The sequence below is a fragment of the Orbicella faveolata genome, unplaced genomic scaffold (assembly GCF_042242905.1).
Source record: "Orbicella faveolata isolate gen_17 unplaced genomic scaffold, um_ofav_v1 contig_35, whole genome shotgun sequence".
In the NCBI taxonomy this organism is placed as follows: domain Eukaryota; kingdom Metazoa; phylum Cnidaria; class Anthozoa; order Scleractinia; family Merulinidae; genus Orbicella; species Orbicella faveolata.
Window position 1 is genome coordinate 7,360,904 of NW_028301564.1, and position 24,972 is coordinate 7,385,875.

The 24,972-nt window shown below is 38.1% G+C and overlaps 2 protein-coding genes across 3 annotated transcripts; both read right to left on the reverse strand.

Annotated features, from left to right (window-relative positions):
- Positions 1–348: 348 nt before the first annotated feature.
- On the reverse strand, positions 349–24,869 carry LOC110054060 (ubiquitin-like modifier-activating enzyme ATG7). Of its 2 annotated transcripts, XM_089273890.1 has the most exons (21): positions 24,769–24,869; positions 24,288–24,508; positions 21,864–21,918; positions 17,857–17,974; positions 16,393–16,470; positions 13,760–13,876; positions 12,415–12,463; positions 12,163–12,257; positions 11,278–11,366; positions 10,428–10,546; positions 9,739–9,832; positions 9,040–9,184; positions 8,596–8,754; positions 8,031–8,091; positions 7,620–7,753; positions 6,960–7,124; positions 4,411–4,526; positions 3,779–3,863; positions 3,225–3,305; positions 2,777–2,896; positions 349–916 (listed from the first exon to the last, which is right to left on the reverse strand). In XM_089273890.1, the coding sequence occupies exons 2-21, from the start codon at positions 24,433–24,435 to the stop codon at positions 881–883; spliced, it is 2,064 nt and encodes a 687-aa protein (XP_089130016.1). In that variant the 5' UTR covers positions 24,436–24,508; positions 24,769–24,869; the 3' UTR covers positions 349–880. The 2 variants fall into 2 exon arrangements, with proteins under 2 accessions (XP_089130016.1, XP_089130017.1); XM_089273891.1 differs by lacking the exon at positions 24,769–24,869 and having other exon boundaries at positions 9,739–9,829; positions 24,288–24,652.
- LOC149102819 (uncharacterized) lies at positions 18,631–20,594 on the reverse strand. The gene has a single exon (XM_089273258.1). It carries the CDS (start codon positions 20,592–20,594, stop codon positions 18,792–18,794), a length of 1,803 nt encoding a protein of 600 aa, XP_089129384.1. The 3' UTR covers positions 18,631–18,791.
- Positions 24,870–24,972: the final 103 nt, after the last annotated feature.

Consider the following 24,972-nt stretch of genomic DNA (forward strand, 5'->3'; position numbering starts at 1 on the left):
AGAAGTCTCATGTAAGTTTCACTGTACGACACACTTCTATGTTTTGGATAGAGTACAACTTGTGTTCTTCGTTTTCAATTAGAAAATGAGACCCCGTTCACACGTGTATGTTTACGCAATACACGTTCTCTTACGAGGATAAATTGATAAACGGAGAACTATTTCCGTTTACTTATTCTCATATAAACAAACACTGACGTCTAGCCATGCTAAGCCACGTAATTTACACGTGATCATGACTGGCGTCGTAGTTTGCCATGAACGATCGCCTGACTGGTGTGGACGGGAATACTTAATTACGCTTACGCAATCAAAACGTCTCGATCAACGTCCAAAATGACTACATGATGAGAAAAACGATAATACTTTACTACTATGATTGTTCTATATTCTACATCTTTATTTCTCCTTCGAAGATCTGTGTAATTTTGGCTTTTAATGTTTCCATAAAAAAGACTAATTTTTAAAAAACGTGCTCAACTTGTTTAAACAAAGAGATATACCAGGGACATGGCGACTTCTGTGAAAATTGCAATGATGAACAGTATACAATCACTGAGAGGTACAACATTGCTTTTCATTTCTTTGTTCCTCACTCGGGTACAAGGCAGCATTTTTCTCCACTCAATTAATCTTGATCCTTTTTTTCCTCAATCACAAATCACAATATTTGTTATGTTGAATTTAGCTTGCAGTTCATGTTCTGTCACAAAGGGACAGAATATTTTCTCCTCTCACTTTATCTTTATCTTCTTCCTGTCTTCTTTCCACTAAATGACGCTTGATGTTTATTCTCAGGTACAAATTGATAATCTTTCCTTTTCTGTGCTGAATTTAGCTTCACTGTGATCACCACACGGCGCATGACAAGTTAAGCGCATCATTCCAGTGTTTCTTCATCGCTCAACTCCCAAACCTAAACCAAAGTGAATGTTTGATAAAAGGTTTAATTCTGTGCAGTTGAACTGCGCTTCAATCTGTTAAAATGATCACATAAGTTCCTACATCACTTAATTGCAAAATTTGGGAAATTCCAGCAAATCTGTACGTTATTACGTGTACCAACAGCAAGCAGTCATGACGCGGTCTCCTCTTCCACACGAGGCCTGGCCTGCGAGCAGGCTCACCTTTGAGTCACACGTGCGAACGGCGAAGCGACGGGAAGGAGTCTGGTGAAGAGGCGCCACGGAAAAGCTTTCTCGTCTCGCGGCTACGCCGCGCGCGCTTGTGCTCCAACGAGAGCCTACTTGCAGGCTACACAAGGCCCTGCATTGTACGCTTCAGTATAAGCACTTCCAATAAAGAATTATCTATAATATTTTAAAAAATTGGATCATTGGATAATGCAATTCAAAAGTTTCAATTAGCTTAGCCATCGTGACGTTTGAATCATTACCACGCTCTACAAATATGCTAAGCGTGCGCATAACTTTTTGGGCTATTTTATTTTATTTTAATTTTCTGAACTTTGGGGCCGTTTTTAACCCGGAAATTGCGCAAGCAATCTATAGGGTTTTAGTGGTGGTGCAGATTATGCAAATGATATGCAAATGATGTCCTTCCATCATCTGTAAACTTTTTGGAGTAATTCCGCTGACCAGTAGATAAAGTTTCTGAAATCACTGTATTTGTCAATATTGCAGGCACATGTATCGTTTTACAATACTAGGTCTAGTTGCGATTGTTGCACTAAAAATGGAAACTTACTTTGTTTGCTCTCTGGGTATAGTTCATTTAACATTTCTATCACAAGTCTAATCTTAAATTAACAGTTAACTCTAAATAACACCAAATGTTGGCTTTTGCAATACGCATTGGGAAAATATTAGATGACAGGAGTGAAGTTACTGGAAGCTGCTACTGTAAATTTTCGTTCCGAAGTTTGAAGTTTAGTAAAGATTGACAAGAGGCAATCTTCTCTACATATCGACGGTACTTCTACTGGAGGGTTGAGCTTCCGAAATTAAACTTCGGAAATCAAAGCGAACAGTTTCGTTGAGGACACCGTAGCATTTGCCGACAAATTCTCTAATAAAGAACACCGCGGTCTTGCGAACCTCTAAAAGGCTCATGATTACGTCAGATTACAAGTTTCCACGGCGAGAAAATCCTGCTCAGTCTTGAGGACAAACTCGCATAAGTCGCATTGGAAGACGAATCCCGCATAGCGGGAGCGAGGACATCTAGATAGAACTTCACGAACTGAAATGCAATCCGAGCATTAAAATTTTGCCCACAGACAAAAATTTTTGGGCTTGTTCAAGCTGACACACTTAACACTTGAATGAGCTGATGAGCTATCTTATCACAAAGTCACACAACAGCTCTCACGAAAAGTTTTATATGTCTATTTATAGTAGATTTAATCATCGCAACCCGATTACATGTATACAGTTTGATTTTGAGGTCATTTGAATCAACAAAAAATTAAATCGATCAGTTCGCACTACAATTGTACGGCGAATTTAACTTGAAAAAATGTTCAAATAGGACTCCTCTGTTCCCTGTGTACTAGCCACACTAACGTTGGTATCCGAGAAGTTAGCAGTTTAAGAGACTAGATGTCGCATATTTGTTAGTAATTCGCATATTTGCGCGAAAAGGCCTAGGTACGAATCAGCGCTACAGTGTTACCGACACGGGACTTGTAGGTAGCGGTTTTTCCTGTAAGGTTGCGTAAGAACAGGAGACAAAGGTAAACTATTCATTCATTTCATTCCTTTATTTACTCTCTTCCTACTCAGCAAAATTGTGTGCTCCCTGTGATTTTACTAACCTCGCTAACTCTTGTGTCCTGTAAAAGCTGTGTTAGGCCTGTTAAATCTTCTAAGTAGCTTGGAACATTAAAAACCTTCATGAGAAATGAAAATCCTTCTTCTTGATAGCTGGACAAAACCTGACAAAAAAAAAAAAAAAAACGTCACGTGAACACTCAGGTGAAACAGTCCAAATAAACTTGCCTGCTCAAAGAAGTCGTGTTCTAAAGACTATAATAGTAATATAAGGGACGGTCGTGTCAATATTGATGCCATTGTAGCAAAACGATGAAGCCGAGTCATGTTCAGTTCAAGTTGCTTCAGACACTGAGGGGGATGCGATGATGGGAAGAAGAGAAAGAAGCGATACATGACCCCTTCACTCCCTCCCTCCCTCCCTCCCTCCCCTTCTGCTTCTCAAGTCAGTCTGAAAGCAAGAGCACTGAAGGTAAAGTTAGTCCTACCTACCTTAGAAGAACATGCAATACACTTGTCAAAGGCCAGACTTGCAGGAAGAACTAAATGGTATCTTGAAAGAAATCCCCGAATCTGGAAAAAAATGAATAGTGATTTTGTTCAACTTTTGAAAAAGCACTAAATAATCGACAAATCAAGTATAGAGAGGCTCATGAGGTCCCGTGCATGCCCGCCAAACATAATACAGCAATAATAACCCGAGTAAAATCCTTAAAGAAAGACAAACACTTTATAATAAATAGTATAGCGATGTAAAAACATGACGTTTCGACGACATGTCGCCATGATCAAATGCAAATTATTGCAAGACTGATCACGTTATATATAGAAATGAATGTCTGAAACCACATAGGAATAAAAATAGGTGTGGAAGCGAAGTAAAGCTCAACACAGTTTCGCTCGGTTAGGTTACCGGTCGCTGAAACACGCTCGGCTAGGCTACCGCACCTCGCTTTTAACAAAAGTAAGAGAGGTGGGATATGAAAAGTAAATGCTGACGAATGAATCGTCAGTCAGGAGTAGGATAAAACTGATGCATAGTTAACCTGATGAGGTACAAGCCCAAGATGACACTCGAGATCAGCTGTTAGATGCGCGTCTCTAGCGCTGGTATCAGCTGCAGCTTCAATGCTGAAAATAACAAAAAACTATTGTCTTAGTGAGATGGCCAACAACGCAAGGCTGTGTCTACCGGCTGAACACCAAGTCAGTAGAAACCAAGAATAATCTTACCTAAAAAATCCCAGTACAAAGAGCTATGCTTACATCTATAATTGTAGACAATGGCATGGTTTCATGGGACGATACCGCACCGCACCGCACCGCACCGCACCGCACCGCACCGCACCGCACCGCACCGCACCGCACCGCACCGCACCGCACCATACCATTGCCTATGCTAAGCACAGTGGACACCTATTTTAACTGACTATACATCCAGCCTATATATTCATTCTGAGAGCGCGAACTTGTATATTCATTCTGACCGCGCGATCCGGAGACGAGCGCACTAACCATGAGGACACCGCGGAGGGGTATTGAATCACAGAAACATGGTATCTCGAGTCTACAGACTGTATTTATTTAAAAAATGACACTTTCACGTAAATTATTCACTACATTTTGCATGGCGTTTGCCGCTGTGTAGACACAGCGTACCTCACGCCTCTAAACTTACCCTAAAGGATGTTGAGTGAGAGAAACCAGCAGTTCTACGGACAGGGCACTGGCTATATACGACATACCAGGTCTGGATACTGTACACTGCTGGTCCAGGGTGCGGTCACGAGTAGACTGCAAGTTATACACAAACCGATATCAACATTGTTTACAACACCACTGCTAAAATACTGGTGATGATGCCAAATATGGAATTTTCAAGACTTAGCGGTTTGTCATATCGCGACTGTCTCTTAGCACATAGTTATGCGTTGTGCCCAGAACATTTGTTTCAGAATGAAATCCCCCGACTTCTATATTATTACCTTAAAAACGTTACGATATGGCAGGTGGCTCTAAAACATTTCTTTTCAGTAGAGGCTGGTTCTTTAGCTTGTGCAAGTTGCCATTAAACCATGCACAAGATTTGCTTTCAAAGCACACCATGCATTCAACACCCGGCTATCTCTCACGAGCCACAGAGCCAATGACAGGACATAGGAGAAAATAGCATCCACGACAAACTCTATTTTACTACTGCAGAATATTTCTCCAACTGACGGGAGGTGCGAGTCAGTGACACCGAAGTTTGTGTAAGAAGCTGAAGAGCTATTTCGTTAGAAACGAGCTGAAGAGAGAGCTATAAGAGAGACTGTATACCACGACAGCATTGTATTGGAAAAGGTTTCTGATTTGTGACTATAAACTTAGGTTTTTAGTAACGATTCCTAACCGTTTCCAGGACTTGTATTTTGATGGCTTAGATAGATAGATAGATAACTTTATTTCAACTCGGGTTGATGAGGCTGATTAGGCCTCTAGCAAGATTATGCTAATTTACCGAGAAAAATAACTTTAAACGAAAGAAAATTGAAATTAAAAAATTACAAGATATAAATATATAATAGCTAAGACTGGTTTACATATGTAAATTTACAATAGATCTAACCGCAATCTTAAAATCTTTAAGTGTCTTCATACAACGTAGTGTATCCGGAAGTGAATTCCAAGCTTTTGAAGCAGTGTAGGCCACGGACTTAGTCCCATAACGGGTGGTGTTAACTTTAGGGATGACAAGCTTGTTGGTGCCCCTTAGATTCTTAATGTTCTCACGAATAATAAACAAGTCACTTAAATATGTAGGAAGAAGGTTGTTGACAGCTTTAAAAGCTAAGATTAACATATCTTGTATACGTCGATCAGCTAGAGTGTAGCCAGTTCTTTCAGTTAATTCCCCAGCATTTGTAGGTGATCGGCCACTATAAATGTACCTTAGAGCTCTCTCATTTAGTTTATCGAGCTTTTGACAGTCAGATTGCAGACAATTGTGCCAGACGGTGGAGCAGTACGTAAAGTTGGACATGATGAATGAATTATACAGGCATAATTTTGTTAAAGAAGCCGAGAGTATCGTTTTAAACCTACATAAAACATCCAGTTGCTTTCCTACTTTCTTGGTGATCTTAGTTACATGTTTGTCAAAGAGTAGAGAGTTATCAATAATAACACCCAAAAGCTCAAGGTGATCAACACATGGAATTTGAATATCATTGATGGTGAATTTCAAATTAAGAGAGTGTTTGTTCGATAGGACTAGGGCTTTACATTTAGTGGGATTGAGTTCCAGCTTATTGTCATCAAACCACTTACACGCAACAGCGAGCTCGTCATTAATCACAGACTTCACAACTTGCGGCTTAGTAGATCTTTTTAGTTTAGGCGGTTTGTTGCCACATTTCAGACAATGTGATGCTACTCTTGAGAATTCTTGCTTTCCAATTTTTTTAACAGTCGGGTGTTTATGAATGAATAATTTTAAGATGGATAAAAAAACAATTCTCTAGAGGTCACGTGGTCTGTAATGGGAGAACAAATCGCCCAAGCTAAAAAGGTCTACACTACCACTCCTTAAAACTCGTTCTTGAGTTAAACGTACCAAAAAGTAAATGATAACCTGTTATGTCGGGAAAACAATAACTTAATCATTGATGGTCGGGCATTCGTTGGATACCATTATTGCAACACCAAGTGGCAAACAGTGGTAGTATTGATACATCAATGTGTAAGAACTACAGAGGGTTGGAAACTATTACCAGCCACATAAGAGATTAGGTCACACTAAGTTTGTAAAATGCTAGCTTCACTTCATGCTTAAAGGTTTCACGTTACCTGTACTCCAAATAATTTAAAACAATTATTGGACAACGTTGAGCAAAATCTCGTTATTTGTCTGTGGCAAGCAGATCAATTTTTGCCGAAGCGGAAGGCGCAAAATCACGATATTTTGCGATAACCGAGTTCATTAAATGTTTTATCATTCGATCACCATGTTTGCTCGTAAACAATTCTCTGAAAGCTCAGGGAAGCGATCTGTCATTTTTCACACAAGAGCGTGGTTACAATTACACATGAGCAGAATATTACTAGTTACAACGCACATTCAGATGGTATTACGCATGAGCAGACCATTATTTGTGGGCAGTTATTTACAGGTCACGTGGTGGACTCTCGGCCAATGAAAAGAAAGGGAAACAATGCATCAAATGATAATTAAGTTTGGCGACTTACATCTCCAGGTGCAACCACATCATTACAGAAATAACAACCCAAAGAGGTTCCTGGGATGGACTCGAGCCTGGCTGCACCTTGACACTCGGCCGCATGCGCAGTGTCTCTGGCACCGTGTCGCATCACAAGGAATGTATCAAAACCAAGAGCTGCTGTAATTACACACTAAACAACAACAAAACATGTCACATGTCAAACATTGGAACCTAACTATACCATAAAAGTAACACGAACAAAGTTCTTACTGCGGAAAAAGAACAATAATATCTAGCTTCGTAGGATTCTGCTACCAAGATACTGTAACGCAATTCGGAACATTTCGTAAAGAAATTTCAGTTCTCTAACACTTAAATCATCAACATTTCTCTGCGTGTTACCGAGTGTCGAGTTCAACCCATCCTCGCCATTCCCCTGTATTGCCGACAGATTCCTGATCATCATGTGGACCTGAATCCCAGAAGCGTTGTCAGACCCCTACTGTTATGCAAGATCAGGTCTATCCTCAGTGACTGCACTGCATACAAAACTAAGATATTCAGGAAAGGTTTTAAAACTGCGCAGTTTTCTAATTAAGGCCTTCGTGTTGTAACAATGGTCAGATCAAAAACTGCTCCACAGTTGTCATACTAAAACAAGAAAAAGTGCCAAATTTGTTCTTGCCTTCCTTTTCAGAGCACCCAAAACTGTTGGTAACCAGCGACTCTCTCGTGTGTCCATAAGAAGGAAGACAGCATCGTGACCGTCTATCAGCTCCTCAAGTTTACTGACATCCTTTTGAACTTTTTCTATTTCCTCTGTAAGAAATTGACACATTAATAGCGATGAGAAAACACTAACTGTTATGAGCCAAAGTATTTTTAAATGTTTAAATCTTACAGGACCCCTTTGATAACAGTACTTTATAGTACTGATGGGTTAATCCTGTCTAAAGATTCGTTATTATTATTATTATTATTATCATTATTATTATTATTATTATTATTATTATTATTATTATTATTATCATTATTATCACGCAAACGCAGGAAAGCATTATAAAGAGGCTTCATAAAATAACAAAATGTTCGGTACCTGGAGATTGCGCGACAGAATGTCCTGGCATGGGAATTGACAGCTGGCACGACGACGCATTCTAAGAGCAAATAAAGACAATATAAGGCATCTTACTTAACATACCAACTGTCGGGATATAGAAACACGCTTGCAAGGGTGATGGTCACGTTTTTGGAGGAGTGAGGCAGGGGGAGGAGGTAAGTGGCGCATGTGCCCCATTTCAAAGCGTCGGTTGCGCCAATCAGTCATTTCCAAGGTGCCTTGTGCAAAACTGTTCATTTGAAAACGTGACTGATTTGCATGAACACATTTTAATTTTTCATACAAAAAGACTCGAGACAAAACGTAAAGGCAAAAGGAAACTAGCCTATATCACCCAGAAACTCTGCATCATCTTATGTTTGAACCTTCTACATTGTATTCATTCACGTTTACATTCACGTTATTTGATATTTGATGGCAATGCACTGATTTCAAATATAATTGGTTTCTGCAGTCAAAAGTTAACACAGGCCATTGAAATAAAGCACAAAAAGACGGAAAAGAAAAGAAGATCATAGCTTGTGAAGTAGCCTTATCTTACCACACCAGGAAATATTCTCTTCAGGGCAGAAGCTGCCGTGTCAGCCTTGGGTTTTCCTCCATTTTGACAGTCTTCAAACTCGAACAGGGTTTGACGCACAGGGTTGGAAAATGAAATATTACCATAGTCAACAAAGGTAATGGTACGAACACCCCAGCCCTTAAAAGACAAGAAAACAAAAAGTACAATTATTACGCTCGTCGCTGGACACTAAATATGGTTGTGACACAGGTGGCTGAAGTCTTTGCTTTGATACCAATGGTAAACATGCATATTAAGAAATCTCTATTTACACCTCACACCTAATGCTTGTTCATTACATTGTAGTCACTGAGCATTCGAAAGGATAAAGAAAATTTTTATCAACTGGTTATCCCTTTCAATGATTGTAACATAACTGTTAATAATGATTTCTGATAGTTTCATTATAATTCACAAACATACCATGAGGCATCTTGCCACATTACAACCAAGAGTTCCAGCACCAAGCAGGAGGCACTTGGTTTGTGAAATTTTGTCAAGTTCCAGTGATGGTAACAGTCTCCATTGCATTAGCTTCAAGTTAAGGTCCACAGATGAAGATGCAAGCCTATGGTTGAATTGCAAATTAGATATTTTGTCAAAAGAAGTCGGATTTCCATAGCATGATGCGGCAGGAAGAATAGCTACTCCCCTTGGGTAGGATGCTAGTCCATGTATTCCTCAGGGTGGAGAGAGTCAGGCACTGTGTGAGAGTGTTTTACCCAAGAACGTAACACTGTGACCCAGCTGGCAGGCCGGCTCAAACCTACACCACTTGATCCAGGGTCCAATGTGTTAACATTAAGGCCATTCTACCTTACCATCAAATAATAGAATTTAAAACACAGTATGGGTATGAAATTCCATCTATCAATGACAGCACTAACCATTTCCAGTTAGTTGCAATTGAACTTTAAAACAAACACTCCATTACTGCCTTTCACACAGCTCTCTGCACAGCTGCGATAAATACATTCACTGATAAATATTTGATCACCATAAACGGCAGATAACGTCCTGCTTTAAACTTGGTCCTGGAACAAGCCAAGGGAAACCTGACAAATACCCACACAGAGACAGTTTGATGTCTGATGGCGAGATGTAAAGAAATCTTAATGTTACCTTTTAGGATCCATAGTAGCACTTAGATCCACCATCCTTGGTGCAAGCTTTTGACTTTTATTTTTCTCCCAACCAACACATTTAGGACCTTCTGCTAAAAGAGTATTCGACATGTATTCAGCAAATTATCAGAGATCATATATTTCAGTTCTATTCAAATGAAAAATTTTAATATTCAAGGTGATGGAAGTAGTTAAAAAGTATCATGCTTGGCCAAGGAAGCACAGGTATAACAAGTCCTGTCTCAATTGTTTGTGGATAGTGACCAATTCTGTGCTGTTCATATGTTTCTCTAAATGAAGTTGAATGCAATTTAACAGAGTTAACAACAAAGAGCGCCTGCATTTCCGTCGTAGTCAGCGGTGTTTTTGATATGTACATGCACCAGGATTCCATGTGCTCTTGGACTGAGACGTGTTGGTAGCCTTCACAGTGATGGTGTTTAGAGTAAGTGTTGCTTCGCACAGAAGCACGCCTTCAAGCATTCCCCCTCCCTTCCTTCCCTCTTTCCACTGTTAATTCAGTGTGATGGGTGCCTGTCTCCCCTTCTGCATGGGGGCTCATGGCTCGGTTTCCAGGATTTGCCAGCCAATGGGAGCAGTCTACATCTGGGAGATGGCTGCCAACAGTGGAAGCTCCTGGATGCCTCTGGCTCTCAATGTTCATTTAGCAATGCAGTTGATAATTACCTTTTTCTGAAAAAGATGGCAGTTTGATATTCAACACCAAGCTATGAGAAGTTTCTCTTTTTCCAGATCTCACTTGATCTCTCCAGCATAAAACCTTAACATTTTTCATGGTAGAACCCCTGAAGCAAATAGAGCAAGAAAAACGGGAGATGACACTAATAAAAATGGAGACATGTATCACATATTAGTACTAAATTACCAGGCTAAATATATCATTCCACACATGATAGTAACAAAGCAGATCATAGAAAAGTTGATACCATCTTAGTAAAAATAACTAATAACATATATAGGAAAAATGGCAAAGGGGCAATTTTCCCTGTGTACAGATATGATTGCTGATGGAGGTAAAAGCATCTACATTAGATTAATAAACTTATTTGGAAATAAGAATGTTTAGAACTGAAATAAAAGCATATTCAAATGTGATTAAAAGATGATACAGAGATTCTACTGGGTGGATCTGATCTGGCATAGGCGAAGGATCTATTAATAAATGTCTTAGGACAAGAATATTGGTAGCACCCTGAATGGCCTAAAATGGCTCACAATAGCAATCGTGAGCCTACATGTCTGGTATTCTACTGTTGGTGACTGATACATGTAAGGTGCACACACAGCACCAAAACTAGACAAGCTGGAAAAAAGACCATTACCACTTAACAATCAATTAACCTGCCGGAAAAAAACCCATCACTTTCCATCAAAGCCTCAATTAGCAATAATAAGAATACCAAGGATAATTATAATCATATTTTTAGTGAATATACCACTTTGATAAAAAATAGACTGGTTTAATGAAAAAAATCCAAAATCAGCGAGACACAGTTAATGTAAACACTGCACTAACCAATGATATGCCAACAGGGCAATGAAGTTTCTCAGAGGCCAGCCTGGATTTTGAGCCATAGTGCATGGATCAGCAAAGCCTACCATAAACTGTACAACAAAAAAATTGAAGACAATATGTGGAATTCAACTTCTCAATAAAACTACAAAGCTTCCCAATACCCCTCAAAAAAACTTGATCATAATTGATGATGACCATTTCTAATCCATCAACAATTTCAGCATTTCAGTAGCCTGTGTAGCAAGCATTTCCATGGAGTTGGGGAGCACCCTTTTTTGCATGGTAATTCTTTGCTCCCGAACCCCAAGGAAACGCTTGCTATGCAGGCTAGCATTTCAGCGGCCAATTACAAGTCGCAGCTGTGTGATTTTGTACTGACATGACATTTAATATCATATTTAAATATTTAATTCAACTTGGTATTGCTGTGTAATGGTATTTGGAAATTTTTTTTGAAATATTGTGGTATTTGCCAATTTTTTTTTGCTGTATCGCAGCATTCAGAACCTCCCAATGTCCCCCTCACAAAGCTATGCCAAAAACCTCAACTTACGTCCTTTGTAAAATAGGCAAAGTTTTACAAAAATCTCAGTGCAGGTTCTATTTCAATGAAATGACCTTAAAACTGTTTTCGCAAAACAACAGAGGATAAAAATAAGGCTTGAAATATTCTCAGCTATTGGGTCTTTTCTAGTTATGTAATGTAATGTGTCATGTGACCTGTCAGAAACCTCATTGATGCTTTTAAAATACAATATTTATGATAGTAAAACCTAACTGCATACTGAAACTTGATTTCTGACTGTCATATTTGCTGTCAAAATAGTTATAAAAACTAGAATGATTTGCCCACGCAAGTTTTCAGAATCAAAATTTGTTTCTCACCTCTGAATCATCCACACTAAAAAATGTCTTCCATTCATTAACATGACCCAAAGTGACTGTACTACCAGAGATCTTGATGAGAAAAAATCCAGGTCCTAATCACAACAAGTAAGGAACCTTCCCTGAGTTCTGGACATACAGTTACAGATCAAACAGTAGTATAATAAAATTATTAAATTATCAAAATTATTTTGTTAAAACTACTTAATATGATAGCATATTGTATCAGCTGTAAAAAATGTTATTACTCACCTAGGCCATTAATGCTGAGAGAATCATATGATGACTGGAGACTAGCAATCTAGATTGTGATAACAACAGTTTATTAAATTAACATAAACTTTTATTTGTACATGTACACCTCTGTAGATGGAAATATTGTAAAATTTACTGTAAACAAGTCAATGTTTTGGTTGCCAGATAAAATGTGCACTCCCTGAAACTGACAATAGAAACAGAGCACCCAGAGAGGATGACGTCTTTGTACATGTAACAGTATTTAATTACTTAATCAGTTGAATGGAAAGCCAGAAAGAAATTATAAGCTACATGTAGAAGTAACACGGGATCGGCTATTTACTGAGTTAAAAGTTGAGTTGAGTTTGAGTTGAGTTTGAGTTAAGTTTGAGTTAAGTTTGAGTTATTGTTTTTTAACACTTTTGACTAAAAACGTACTAAAGAAAAGTTTCACATCCCTCTTTCCTGAAAATAATTAGGTATTGACATTTCTCCAATATGCCTCAGTGCTTATAATCTATGTGCATCGACATTGTGCGAGCGCTCACACGTTTCGTTTGAAACCAGGCAGTTTCCAGAGAGAGACATTTGTATATCAGTGGATGCTCTATATATACCGGCTAATGAAACAGCTGGTGGGAAGAGCTTTGATGTGGAATTGAACATACCTTTCAATTTTGTGCAAGAAAAAGGTGTATCAACACACAACCAAAACAAAGTAATTTGATTGTGCCTAAAATAACTGTCTGCAGTCTGCATTTTGTACCTAGCCTGCATTTTGTACTCGGTCTGCAGTCTGCAGTCTGCATTTTGTACTGACTGGTGAAATTACCTGCTTATTTTCCATAAAAGGTGATCAGGACCGCTCATTTAACACTTGTTTTAGTGAAAAATATAGAAAATGGTATCTCAAACTTAACTCAAAATTAACTCAAACTCAACTCAGACTCAAGTTAAACTCAACTCAACTCAACTCCTAACTCGGTAGTTATCTTATTTCAAGTAACACAGTATATAAATTAAATGCTATCCATGAATGAGCCAAAATTCTTTTTCCTTGCATGCACAGTTAAAAAAAAACATTAACTTCATTTCATGTGTATTTTGACGGGCATGTTTCAAACACAAAATGGCAAAATGAAAAAACGGCACTACAAGAAAGAGACACTGTGGGATATGGTGTCTGTATTAAGGGTTAACTCACAAAATTACTGAGAGCTAACCATTGCTGATTCAGTGATATTTTAGCCTAACTGAGTGCTGTTCAGGCTAACTGGACCAGAGTGCTATTTAGGCTAACTGTAGTGCAGTGCCATCTCGTTATTTCACCATTTTTTGTTTAAACACACCCTATTCTAACCTGCATAGGCGTAAAATAATCACAAAGTGAAATAGGAGAAGACACACTGACAGCACAGGTCTCAGGACACAAAGCAGGAAAGGCAAACCAGTAATAGAACTTGTACTTCTTCAGGTCCTGAAGACAAGCATTAATACACAACAAAATTAATTGTCTCACTTGTATCATAGAAAAGCTATATTTGTCCATACTTAGAAGCTTGATTGAACATATTATAAAACTGTAGCATATATTACTGCACCTTTCAACAACATTCAGACTCTAAAATCCAAAGTTCAACTGACAAATGTGTTTTTCGCTACCGTCAATCAAATGTTTGGTGGCTCCTCCCAGGTTCCAGCTACTGCTGAGCATGTGGTAATCAAATCATTGAGCACAGTTCAGACAACAAAACAGTGCTCGGCAATAGTTGGAAGCTAGGAGGAGCAGCCAAACATTTCATTGATGGTAGCGAAAAACGCATTTGTCAGTTGAGCTTTGAATTTCAGAGTCTGCATGTTATTGAAAGGTGCAACAAAAGAAAAGTGCTGTTTGGTATAACTGTTTCGTACTTTTGCTCTGAATAATGGAAGGACTTATGTCAGAACTAACTCCTCAAATGTGCATTAGCCCAGTTTAGATTCTGTTTTTATAATCATCTCCTCCTACTCTTTGATGGTCCAGGCACATCAGCCTTTGGCTGCCTAATAATGATGTGGTTGCAAATATTATAACTGAATGTATCAATCATGCAATTCATGGCCTGTGTTGCCAAATAAAGGATTGATTGATTGACCGACCGACTGATTGATTGATTGATTGACATGAATAAGCTAAAAACTGATTTGTAACCAGGTGGTTCCATGATAAATATAAAAATGTTACACTGGTTGAGAAAAGCTACATGTATTAAAAAATCTTTAAAACCCAACAATTAGGCTCGATTACCAGCCGCTGTTCGGGAAAAGAGCCCGCGCTCCTCCCCCGAACTCATGGCTGGACTCGTGGACTTGGCATTGTAAATTTCAACCAATAAGAAATCTGCCTGCCTGAATCGAGCAGGCTGCATAAATTAGCTTTCTCGCAGTAGCAAAGGAGTTGTGCGATATGAAGTGCGATCGCATTAGCGGGATATTTAACCAAATACCATCAACTGATGAAACCTTGCCTGATGTAAACCGTAGTGGCATATACAACACTCAAAATAGTCAACAGACTTATACGTTAGCATCTATATTTGAATCATGTGGTGCCAGAATATGAGATAACGAACAAAGTAAACAAAGGGAGGGATAAACATCAATTTCAAGAAACAAGAAACTCAGTCAAATTGATGTGTACCTTAGTCTTCTTGAAGAGAAGAAACACCAGTCTCTGGAGAAGACGCCAGACAAAATTAAATTTTTAAATGAGTCAAAGTAAACCGAACTAGCAAAACATAAACCTGGTGTCAACACCTTGCACACCAATATGTGTGACCTTTGAGTTGCTACAGCATAATCAAACAGCTCTGCAATACTTTAAAAAAAAAAACACTCTTCTATAGAACACAGCATGTAATGCCCTTCCGCAACAATAATGTGAAACAAAATAGGTTTGAGGGCCAAAGTTAAAAGAAGTGGCGAAAACACCACAAATTTTACGAGCCGTAAGCGTCATGTGGGCCTGCCTATGATTGTCATCAGATGACATTTCCGGCCACCTGAAGCGCCGCAAGAAGTACATTATGAAGTTACGTCACAGACATGCTTTGCCGCTCACGCGTCCAGCCGTCTCTTCTCGGGGAGGAATGTAGACCGGACTCGAGAAAGCGGCGGAAATCGAGCCTACCCAACAATCAGCTATTAACATAAGCCTTCTTCAAGGGTAATTTAAAAGATAATGAAGTGACAAGTTTATTTTACGATCATGTGGTTGCTAATAAAAACCAAGCATGTTAGGCAATTAGTTCTTATCCAACAGAGTCAAGGCTCTGCATTCTTGGGGCAGGAACATGCCGTCATTGTGGTTGAGCACATGTTAATTTCCCAAGCCTCTAACAGGCATCGCTTTCGCCAACTTGTGCTGGTATGTAATATTGTGGACAATTCCCACAAGATAGCATGACCAGATTGTAAACAATGTTCGGCAAGTGCGGATTTCTTGGGATGTTTTTGTACAACGCTTTTTGGTGTTCTCTGAGCGGAGTACTGAATTTCCGTTTGGTCTCCCTGATGTACATGTACATGTAGTGTTTGTCGCAATCTTTGCATGGAATGGAATAGATAAATAAACTTGTTACTTCTTTATATTTTTTATTATCCCTGAAGAAGGCTTATGTTAATAGCTGAAACATTGGGTTTTAAAGAGTTTTTAATAGCTTTTCTCAACCAGTGTAACATTTTTATATTTATCACAAATAAGCTAGTCTAGTGGTTCAGGGAGGGGGAAAACCAATATACTTATCAGTTGACATGTACATGTAGCAGGCCTCTGAAAATGAACCATTGTCTGGATGGCAGGCCAGGATTTAATGAAAAGATTGGCAGCAGACTTGTATCCAAAATTGATGTTCTCATGCATTTTGAGTTTCTCCAGGTTGGCCCATTGTCACAATAACTCAGGGGGGATTGGAAGCTCTCACATCATACAACTAAAACGCAAGTGTCACTCACAGCAAAGGTGATAAGCACAAACTGACCAAGCACTGATGGGTCCTCTATAGCTTTCCCTGATTTTATAGAATCCCATATCTACAAAAGAAAGTAAGTCAGAGAGTTATTATTAACTATTTACAGTTCAAACCTAAGAGCATCCATTCAGTGTGCTTGTCTTGTGTAAATTTGCCTGTGTTTGATACTGATATTTTAACAAGATAATTTGGTTTTATCAACTGAGTTGATAATGTGAATTGGGCACCATAAAGAGATTTGAAAGCTGACATTTCGAACGTTAGCCCTTCGCCGGAGCGAATCCAGATTCACTCCAATGAAGGGTTAACGCTCGAAACGTCAGCTTTTGAATCTCTTTACAGTGGCCAATTCACATTATCAACCCAGTTGATGAAACCAAATTATCTTGTTATACTCCCCACCAACACAGCACCACAGTTTCTTTAGAAAGTTACCCCCTCTATTCATTTGATATTTTAACTTCCTGAGACAAATAAAATGTTGTTTACAAGTCAGTCAGTGGTGTTGACTCTAGTATTACAAACTTGATTGGTCAGTTTTGCCATGTTGTTGTTACTTGTTTAATGTTGTTCCCAAGCAGAGTAAAGGAGCTGGCCTGGGGACTCAGCTGTGATTCATTTGCTATCAGTTCTGTCAAGTAATCAGCTTACATGTAGGAGAACATAACAGGATACCCAGTGTTGTACGTAATATATCAGACACAAGAGACAGTGTTTCATCAGAATATCCAAACACCGGGAAGAGAGTTGAAAGTAATGACACGCAGCGGAGCATTTTTGACAACATTTGAGGTGTTGGGATTAGTCGGTGAAACACTTTCTCAAGTGTTTGAAATATCTTCTCAATCAAAACAAAACTTAGGAGTAAAATGAGCAGTAAAATCATCAAATTCTATGCTAATTAAGACCAAGTATCCAAACCTCCTTCAATTAATGAGTTTGAGAAGTATCATTTCAAGTAGTGTTTTGTTTCTTTGTGGTTTGGGAAGGTGTTTTCAATGGCGTGACAAACAAGGTGTGGATCACTTGACCATCACTTGTAATCACTGCATGTCCCTTTTAGGTGGCAGAATACTGTGTATACTGTCAGTATGTAAGACTTTACCGAGACAGGAAGTGTGGAAGGTCTGCAGCTCCTTCAGATCATGTACAGTCATTCTCCAAACATCTAGTTAGTTGTAATCATAAAATAATATTACATTGAGCAGTGACTATGTACTAATCGACTTCCAAGTCGATTAGTACATAGTTAGTTAATCAGTCGACGAGAGAGTAGTCTCCAGAAATGTAATGACTGTCTATCCCTGTCTGTGACTAGTCCTTGATAAACTTTTCATTGCAATATTATGTAAAAAATATATAATATGAGCTTTTGCCTCTTTGACTGCAACCTTTTATGAATGATAGCCATGACACATTTGTCTTCCTATTCTCATTACCACACTACCTGTTGTCCAACTGACTGAATGAGCTCCATTTTATTGTAAGTTCTAAAAGCTTCAACAGTGTTTGTGTTGATCAAAACCCCTTGCATGGGAAATGTTCTTTGTGGTACTGGCTTTTCACTGCAAAAAAAGTACAATGTATTACATTTAAATTTAGTGAAAATCAGGCAAGAAAACACAATTGAGTTTGTCCAATACCCAGTTTGCAGTTGAATGAAGAGCTATTTAATGATGTTCGTTGATGTTACAAAAACTGTTTGTTTGTGTACACAAGAACAGAAAACTTAAACTGGCAAGTGGCATAAATGAATATATCTCAATAAAGTTTGGGACACGCAAGCAAACCTCAAAACTACAAAATAATTACCATTGCTGTTTGCAGTTTATTTTTCTTGCACCTATTTGGCTTTTTCCTAGCTATATAATAACATTCAATAAATATTTCTGGTGTTCACGGTTTTCTGAGTTTCACAGTAATAAAAATATGTGATAAAAAATATCTGATAATTAATATATTACAAGAAAATCATAATCAAAATTTTAATACATGGGATTGAATAAATATTTCTCTTTGAGGGTAGATTTTAAATTTCCTTGTATATTTGACAGTCAATCAATCAATCAATCAATCAATGAACTTTATTTAAGTGTCTAAAACTTCTGGTCAGCCTGGAGGACGACTAATCGGGAGCACTCCCAATAAAATTACTAATAAATTAAGTTAAGTTAAGTTAAAAGTTCCCTATCACTTCTTACGGTATATATACATATCTAAAATTTTAAGGAAAACGACCACTTTTTTAAGTTTAAAAAACATGTTTCGACAGAACTTCTGTCATCTTCAGTTGAATGAATGATTACAAAGCAAGTTGAATAATAAGTAGGCAAAAATGCTAATTAAGACAAATAGTAACAACAGAACGTGAAAAGGTGTAAATTAAAAGGATAATTTTAGATTTACATGGTGTAATTGCTGATTGAGGCAAGATAGTTCTTTTTGAATATGGATAGCCTCCTTTATCTTGAGCTGAAAGCTGGTAGTGGCGTGATCTAAAATATGAAAGCAGTCTATAGAACACAATGAGCGACAACTTTCAGAATTCTGAAGATGTTTGAAGATGTGAGAGGCCTTATCAACGGCTAAGTGCTCACGTATGCGTGTGGAAAAATGTCGGGAGGTTTCGTCGACATAACAGGCATTACAGCCCGCACATGTAAACTTATAAACTACACGTGAACGAAGCCCGCCGGGGATAGGGTCTTTCACACCAAAAAGGTTACCTATCTTAAAGGAAGAAAAAACTAATTTGATGTCTAAATCATTACAATAGCGCTTGATTAAGTGTCGAATCTTCTTCTGAGTGATGACAGAAAAATGGCCTATGTACGGCAGCTTAAAGTAAAACGTGGGCGAGGTGGTAAGGGGGTAGCCGCGGGGACAATGATTGCTATGGGCCCCAGTGATGTAACGGTTAACCACTTTTTCAATTAAATGGGCAGGGAAAAGGTTCTTTTTGAGAATTTCAGTAAGCTTGGTTATATCCTCGTGTAACCCCAACCAAGTGTTGTTGATCTTGTAGGCCCTGTCAACAAGAGTCCTAATGAGACCTACTTTGTATGAGTACGAGGTGAAGCTAAAATAATTAGTTAATAACCCAGTAAAGGTTTTCTTACGGTAAACCCTAGTTAGGAAGGAATTAGTGTCACTATTATCAATAAGAACATCTAGAAAGGGTAATTTGCGATTAAGTTCTTTTTCCATAGTAAACCTTATGTTGGGGTGCCTAGAGTTAATGTAGTCAAAAAATATAACAGCATCTTGCTCAGAGTGAAATAAACAAAAAGTGTCGTCAACATACCTACGATAAAATAAAATTTTAGAGCATTGAAAATTTTCCAACCATAGTTTTTCATGATGTCCCATAAAAAGATTGGCTAATACGGGAGCAAGGGGAGACCCCATGGCCACACCGTCAATTTGGTCATAGAAAGAACCGTTAAATAAGAAATGGGTCTGGGCGGTGGCTACAGTGAAAAGGCTTCTAAGTTCCGGTTTACTTAACTTAAGGTCAGGATTGCCCTCGGAAAGGTATCTCTCAAGAGGTATGTTAGTAAAGAGACTTTCCACATCGAAGGAAACCATAAATTTACCAAACATAGATAAAGATTGAATGTCCTGTACAAAAGTAAAAGTGTCTGTAGCACAGTGTTCAGTTGGGATGTGCGGCGCCAAAAGATTGCATAGATATTTGGCCAGGTTATAATTGTAGGTTCCAATAGAAGACACGATGGGGCGCAATGGCGGAGTTGAGTTAGGTCCAAAATCCTTGTGCATTTTGGGGAGGCCATAAATTCTTGCTGGTTGAGAGCCTTTGGGATAGATGTTTTCGTACACTTCGTTGGCAAGGTGACCATCTTTCTTCAACTTTCGGAGAAGTCGCTGCAGTCTACCTTCTCTCAGTAAAGTTGGATCTTCCTTGATGGGCCGGAATTTGGAAGTGTCATTGATGATCTTAAGGATACCCTGGTCGTAATCTGTTCGGTCCAAGACAACCACACCATTCCCTTTGTCTGGTTTTAAAATGACAATGTTTTTGTTCTTCTTTAGCTCCTTAAGAACTCTGAGTTTCTTGAGGTCAGCAGTCGTTGGACGGTATGAAGAGACATAAGAATGGGCTAAATGAGAAAGGTCTGCAACAAGTTTTCCTGCTTGCTTGGTGTCCCTCAAGTTCTTTGCCATGGTGTGATTGATAAGCTCAAAGCATGTGAAGACATCTGACTCGTTTATTTTTGGTGGACGGATGGAATGTGTTAATCCAAATTTGAGAATGTCGAGTTGTTCTGACGTGAGACTATGAGAGGAAATGTTAGTGACAGTCTCATTGGAGCTAAAAGGAAGAGAAGTGTTACGTGTGAGATTTTTGAGTTTCTTCTGGTGTGTCTTGATAAATTGAGCGGTTGCTTTCGTAACTTGGTGATGTAATGTGCGTTTGAGAATGTAGAAATCTACACTGTTCAGGATACTTTGAACACGATTACTTAGCTGGTCTCTTGTGTGGATCAATTTCCGATGTTCCCTTGAACGTTTAGTGATGGCACTTCTCAAAAGCTGTTTTCGGATGGTAATAGTGTCGTGTCGATTGACATTTTTCCACACGCATACGTGAGCACTTAGCCGTTGATAAGGCCTCTCACATCTTCAAACATCTTCAGAATTCTGAACGTTGTCGCTCATTGTGTCCTATAGACTGCTTTCATATTTTAGATCACGCCACTACCAGCTTTCAGCTCAAGATAAAGGAGGCTATCCATATTCAAAAATAACTACCTTGCCTCAATCAGCAATTACACCATGTAAATCTAAAATTATCCTTTTAATTTACACCTTTTCACGTTCTGTTGTTACTATTTGTCTTAATTAGCATTTTTGCCTACTTATTATTCAACTTGCTTTGTAATCATTCATTCAACTGAAGATGACAGAAGTTCTGTCGAAACATGTTTTTTAAACTTAAAAAAGTGGTCGTTTTCCTTAAAATCTTTACATGTCTGCTGCTATCTAGACCTTTTGGAAATATCTAAAATTCCATTTATATTTTAAAATACGGACTAAAATATAATAATTTCTACCTAATAACTATATACAAACTTCAAATATGTCTAAAATTCTACTGGCATTTTAAACACACTTCACACAATTTCCTGTGCAGACATATAACATTTGTTATCATGCTTTGCATACACTCCCAGATTAAGAGTGCAAGGGATAGTGCCGAGAGGTACTTGAGAGTGAAAGGAGAGGAGGCTTTGTGAAGGGAACCACAACTGCAGACCAAGCACAAGATTTTGTGACAAGCTTAATGACTGGATGGTAAACATAGATCACCGTTAAGCAGAGATGACAGCTACTCCTCGTGTAATTTATACTTACACTTTTTATACTTACTTTTTATATGCACTTTTTATACTTACTTAATTTATACTTATGCTTCATGTAATTTATACTTACACTGAAAAAGCATTGTAATCCAGGTTAAAACGACATAGAAGACCAGCAGGATCACCTAAAGTAAACGTATAATTTTTGTTTAACAAGAAAATTGAAAACTAAAACATAAAGATGCAAAAGTGGATCAATCTTAACATTTGCACATGGCGTGGAGTATGTAGTAATAAAACATGTTCTATTTTATCCCAAATTTAGACGTCTTTAAAAAATTAAATGACAAATAATAGAACTAATGGCCACCATATTTCAATAAGTCAAAACTCAAATGGCTCCAAGGCTTAGGGGAATAAAATAAAACAAATCATATGGGATGAATAGTGTCTTCAATTTTTTTCCCCTAAGCATCAGAGCTAAGTTAGAAATTCTGCATTTTGAAATTCAACTGTTGGCAAACAAAAACTGTTTGTTTAAGTATCATTTGTTTTGATTGGCAAAGGGTAGGTGATGTGAGGGCAGACTTAAAGCTTGGGATGTTTCAGACCCTCTGTAAGATGCCGTAAGAACAATAAGCATTGTAATCCAGGTTAAAATGGGGTATCTCTCTTTGGATGTAATAATGCATCAAAGTACATGTAAACAGTGCTATTTTTCCCAAAAATCTCAAAAAACATGTGGATTCTAAAACAAAAAATTATCAGAACCAGGAATATAATTTGTATTTTTATGTGAAACATGAATTAGCCTTTGCATTTTTAAATGAAACCTGATTGCTTGCTAATTTCTGTAAATGTGAAGCTGTTTTTCGAATTTTTCGTGATGCGTGAAACTGTTTACAGAAGAGGTATAGGGGACCCTCTCTCCAAACCACTCTTGGCTATCTCCACTTGCCTGTTTTTTTCCTTTCCCTATAAGTTGGCAGAGATCTTGTACACCAATTGAGAAGATGTCTACGCCACCTTTGCCATGCTTTAATATACAGGCAATATTTGTATCAAAGCTTTACCCCTGCAAATCCTCTTCTGTGCGACAACTATTTTATGTCTGTGAAATAACTTGGCTTTTGAATTCAGTAAGGTCTTAATGATGACCTCTATTCAGTGGTACACGAACTTTTTCTTCGTGTAGTCTCTCATTGCTAACACAACAGTCTTCTCAAGCAGCATAACTCTATCGTCTCTTATCATTTCAGCTGTTTGGGATAACAATCTTTCAGACCTTTCATATGATACCTGAATTCGGATAAATGGACAAAAATAACGCTGAAGCTCATAGTCCTTGTGTAAAGTTCAAATATTTCCAATCATCTTATTCCTATTGTGTCATAATTGTTTGGACCAATGGTACCATGAAGATTCACGAAGATCAAAGACATCAGAGGTCAAAAAAAGGACGAAAAAGACCAGAAAATGGTGTAACATCTGCCAAGATTTTTTGATCTTTTTTAATACGCTATTAACTATTTACTTGGAATGGGATGTATCCTTCTAGTTCAAAGAACGTTCACTTATCACAGAAATCTAATTGGTAAGTTACGTATCGCGTGCTTGTAAAATAGGAAATCACGCATCATGTTATGATGTCCTGTCCCCCGTCACGCAGCTAATTTGGTTCTAATCACGCGTCATGCTGCTAATTTTGGCGCTATCACCCGTCACGTAAAAACCCTTTGCCACCCTCTTCTCTTGGAGTGTTTATGGGCATCAAACAAGCCTTTCATATCTAACCAATTAACCAGTTTTATTATATCTGCTGTAAATGAGAGGAGACGTTTGCCTGCAGAATATTAGGCTTAAATTACCAAATCTCTTACTAACACAAAACATGGTGGCCAACTGTAACCACGAAGCAACCACAAGGATTGCAGGCTTATATAATAAAGTTAAATCACACTACATGTACGATACAATGAATTATAATGTAACGCAACACTCGCAGTGTTCAAGTCACGCAACTCTTGCAGTGTTCAAGTGTCTAGAGGGCCTTTAAGAGGGCCATTTACAATGTCATTTACACCACAATATCTAGTCACATTACATTTACATAATTTTCTGTAAAATTCTGCTTGTCAGAGCCAAGAAAGTGTTACTTTAACAAATGGTTACTGTCCAACAGTGCTTAACTAAACCAATTTTAAACCTAATATTCACAGAACATCTTATAGAAACAATTATATTACAGCATTTAAATTAACTATTTGAATAAAAGCTTAGCAACCTAGAAATACGAAAACAAAGTAAGGATAAAACGAAAAGGAAGAAAACAGATCACAAGTTTTTCACATTAAAGGTTACAGTGTATAATATTTATTTACAAAAGACAATTGACATCATGTTGATTAGGAAAAGATCTCATTTGCATTTAAGCTTATTTTGAACGCACTATGAGTAAGCTTACATAAGCTCAATAAGTTTACATAATATCTAAAATTACTGAAAAAGGAAATGAAATGAAAACGAAAGTCTTGCATATTTTAAGAATACTTACTGTTTACGTAATATCCCTGTAGAGGTTTGGGTTTATCGTCTAACTGATATATTTCAAGTTTATTTTGAGTGAGTCTATGCCAAAACGCGGCGTCAACAGCACTAGAATACGGTGCAAACTGCACTGCACTCTCCACAACAGCCGCCATATTTGTGTCACACACTACGGTATGTAACGGCCCTGAATAGTGACCAGTAGGTAGTCAGGGTTGGGTGTGATTCCTATGCGAAAAAAAGAAAGAAACTCGTATTTCTTGAATGGCTGTCAGTGTTAGAATTTTGTCTGTTTTTAGTACTGCATTCACAGCGTTCCCTTTCGACCTCATAAAAAAGTTCCCTTCATGGTCGAACTGGAAGCGGATATTGGAAACGTCGACTCATAAAATAACCTTCTCAAAGAGTAACGCAAGGGTCATTCTGGGTGAAAGAACAGAACGTCAGCTATTTTCGACCTTTGCAATGAAAATGTCTCAATTTCTTACATTTTAGTCGATAAACTTCGAAGAGTTAGCCACTATGCGTCAGTTTCTCGTTTTTCAGAGTGATTAGGATATAATCGATCACGGAATACCTATTTCCGCCTCCTGCTTCAATACAGGAACACGTGCAGTTTTTACTGCTTAGACGATGTCACGCACCCACAACCAATCAGATCGACCGTCAGATGACAAGGTTTGGTCACGGGG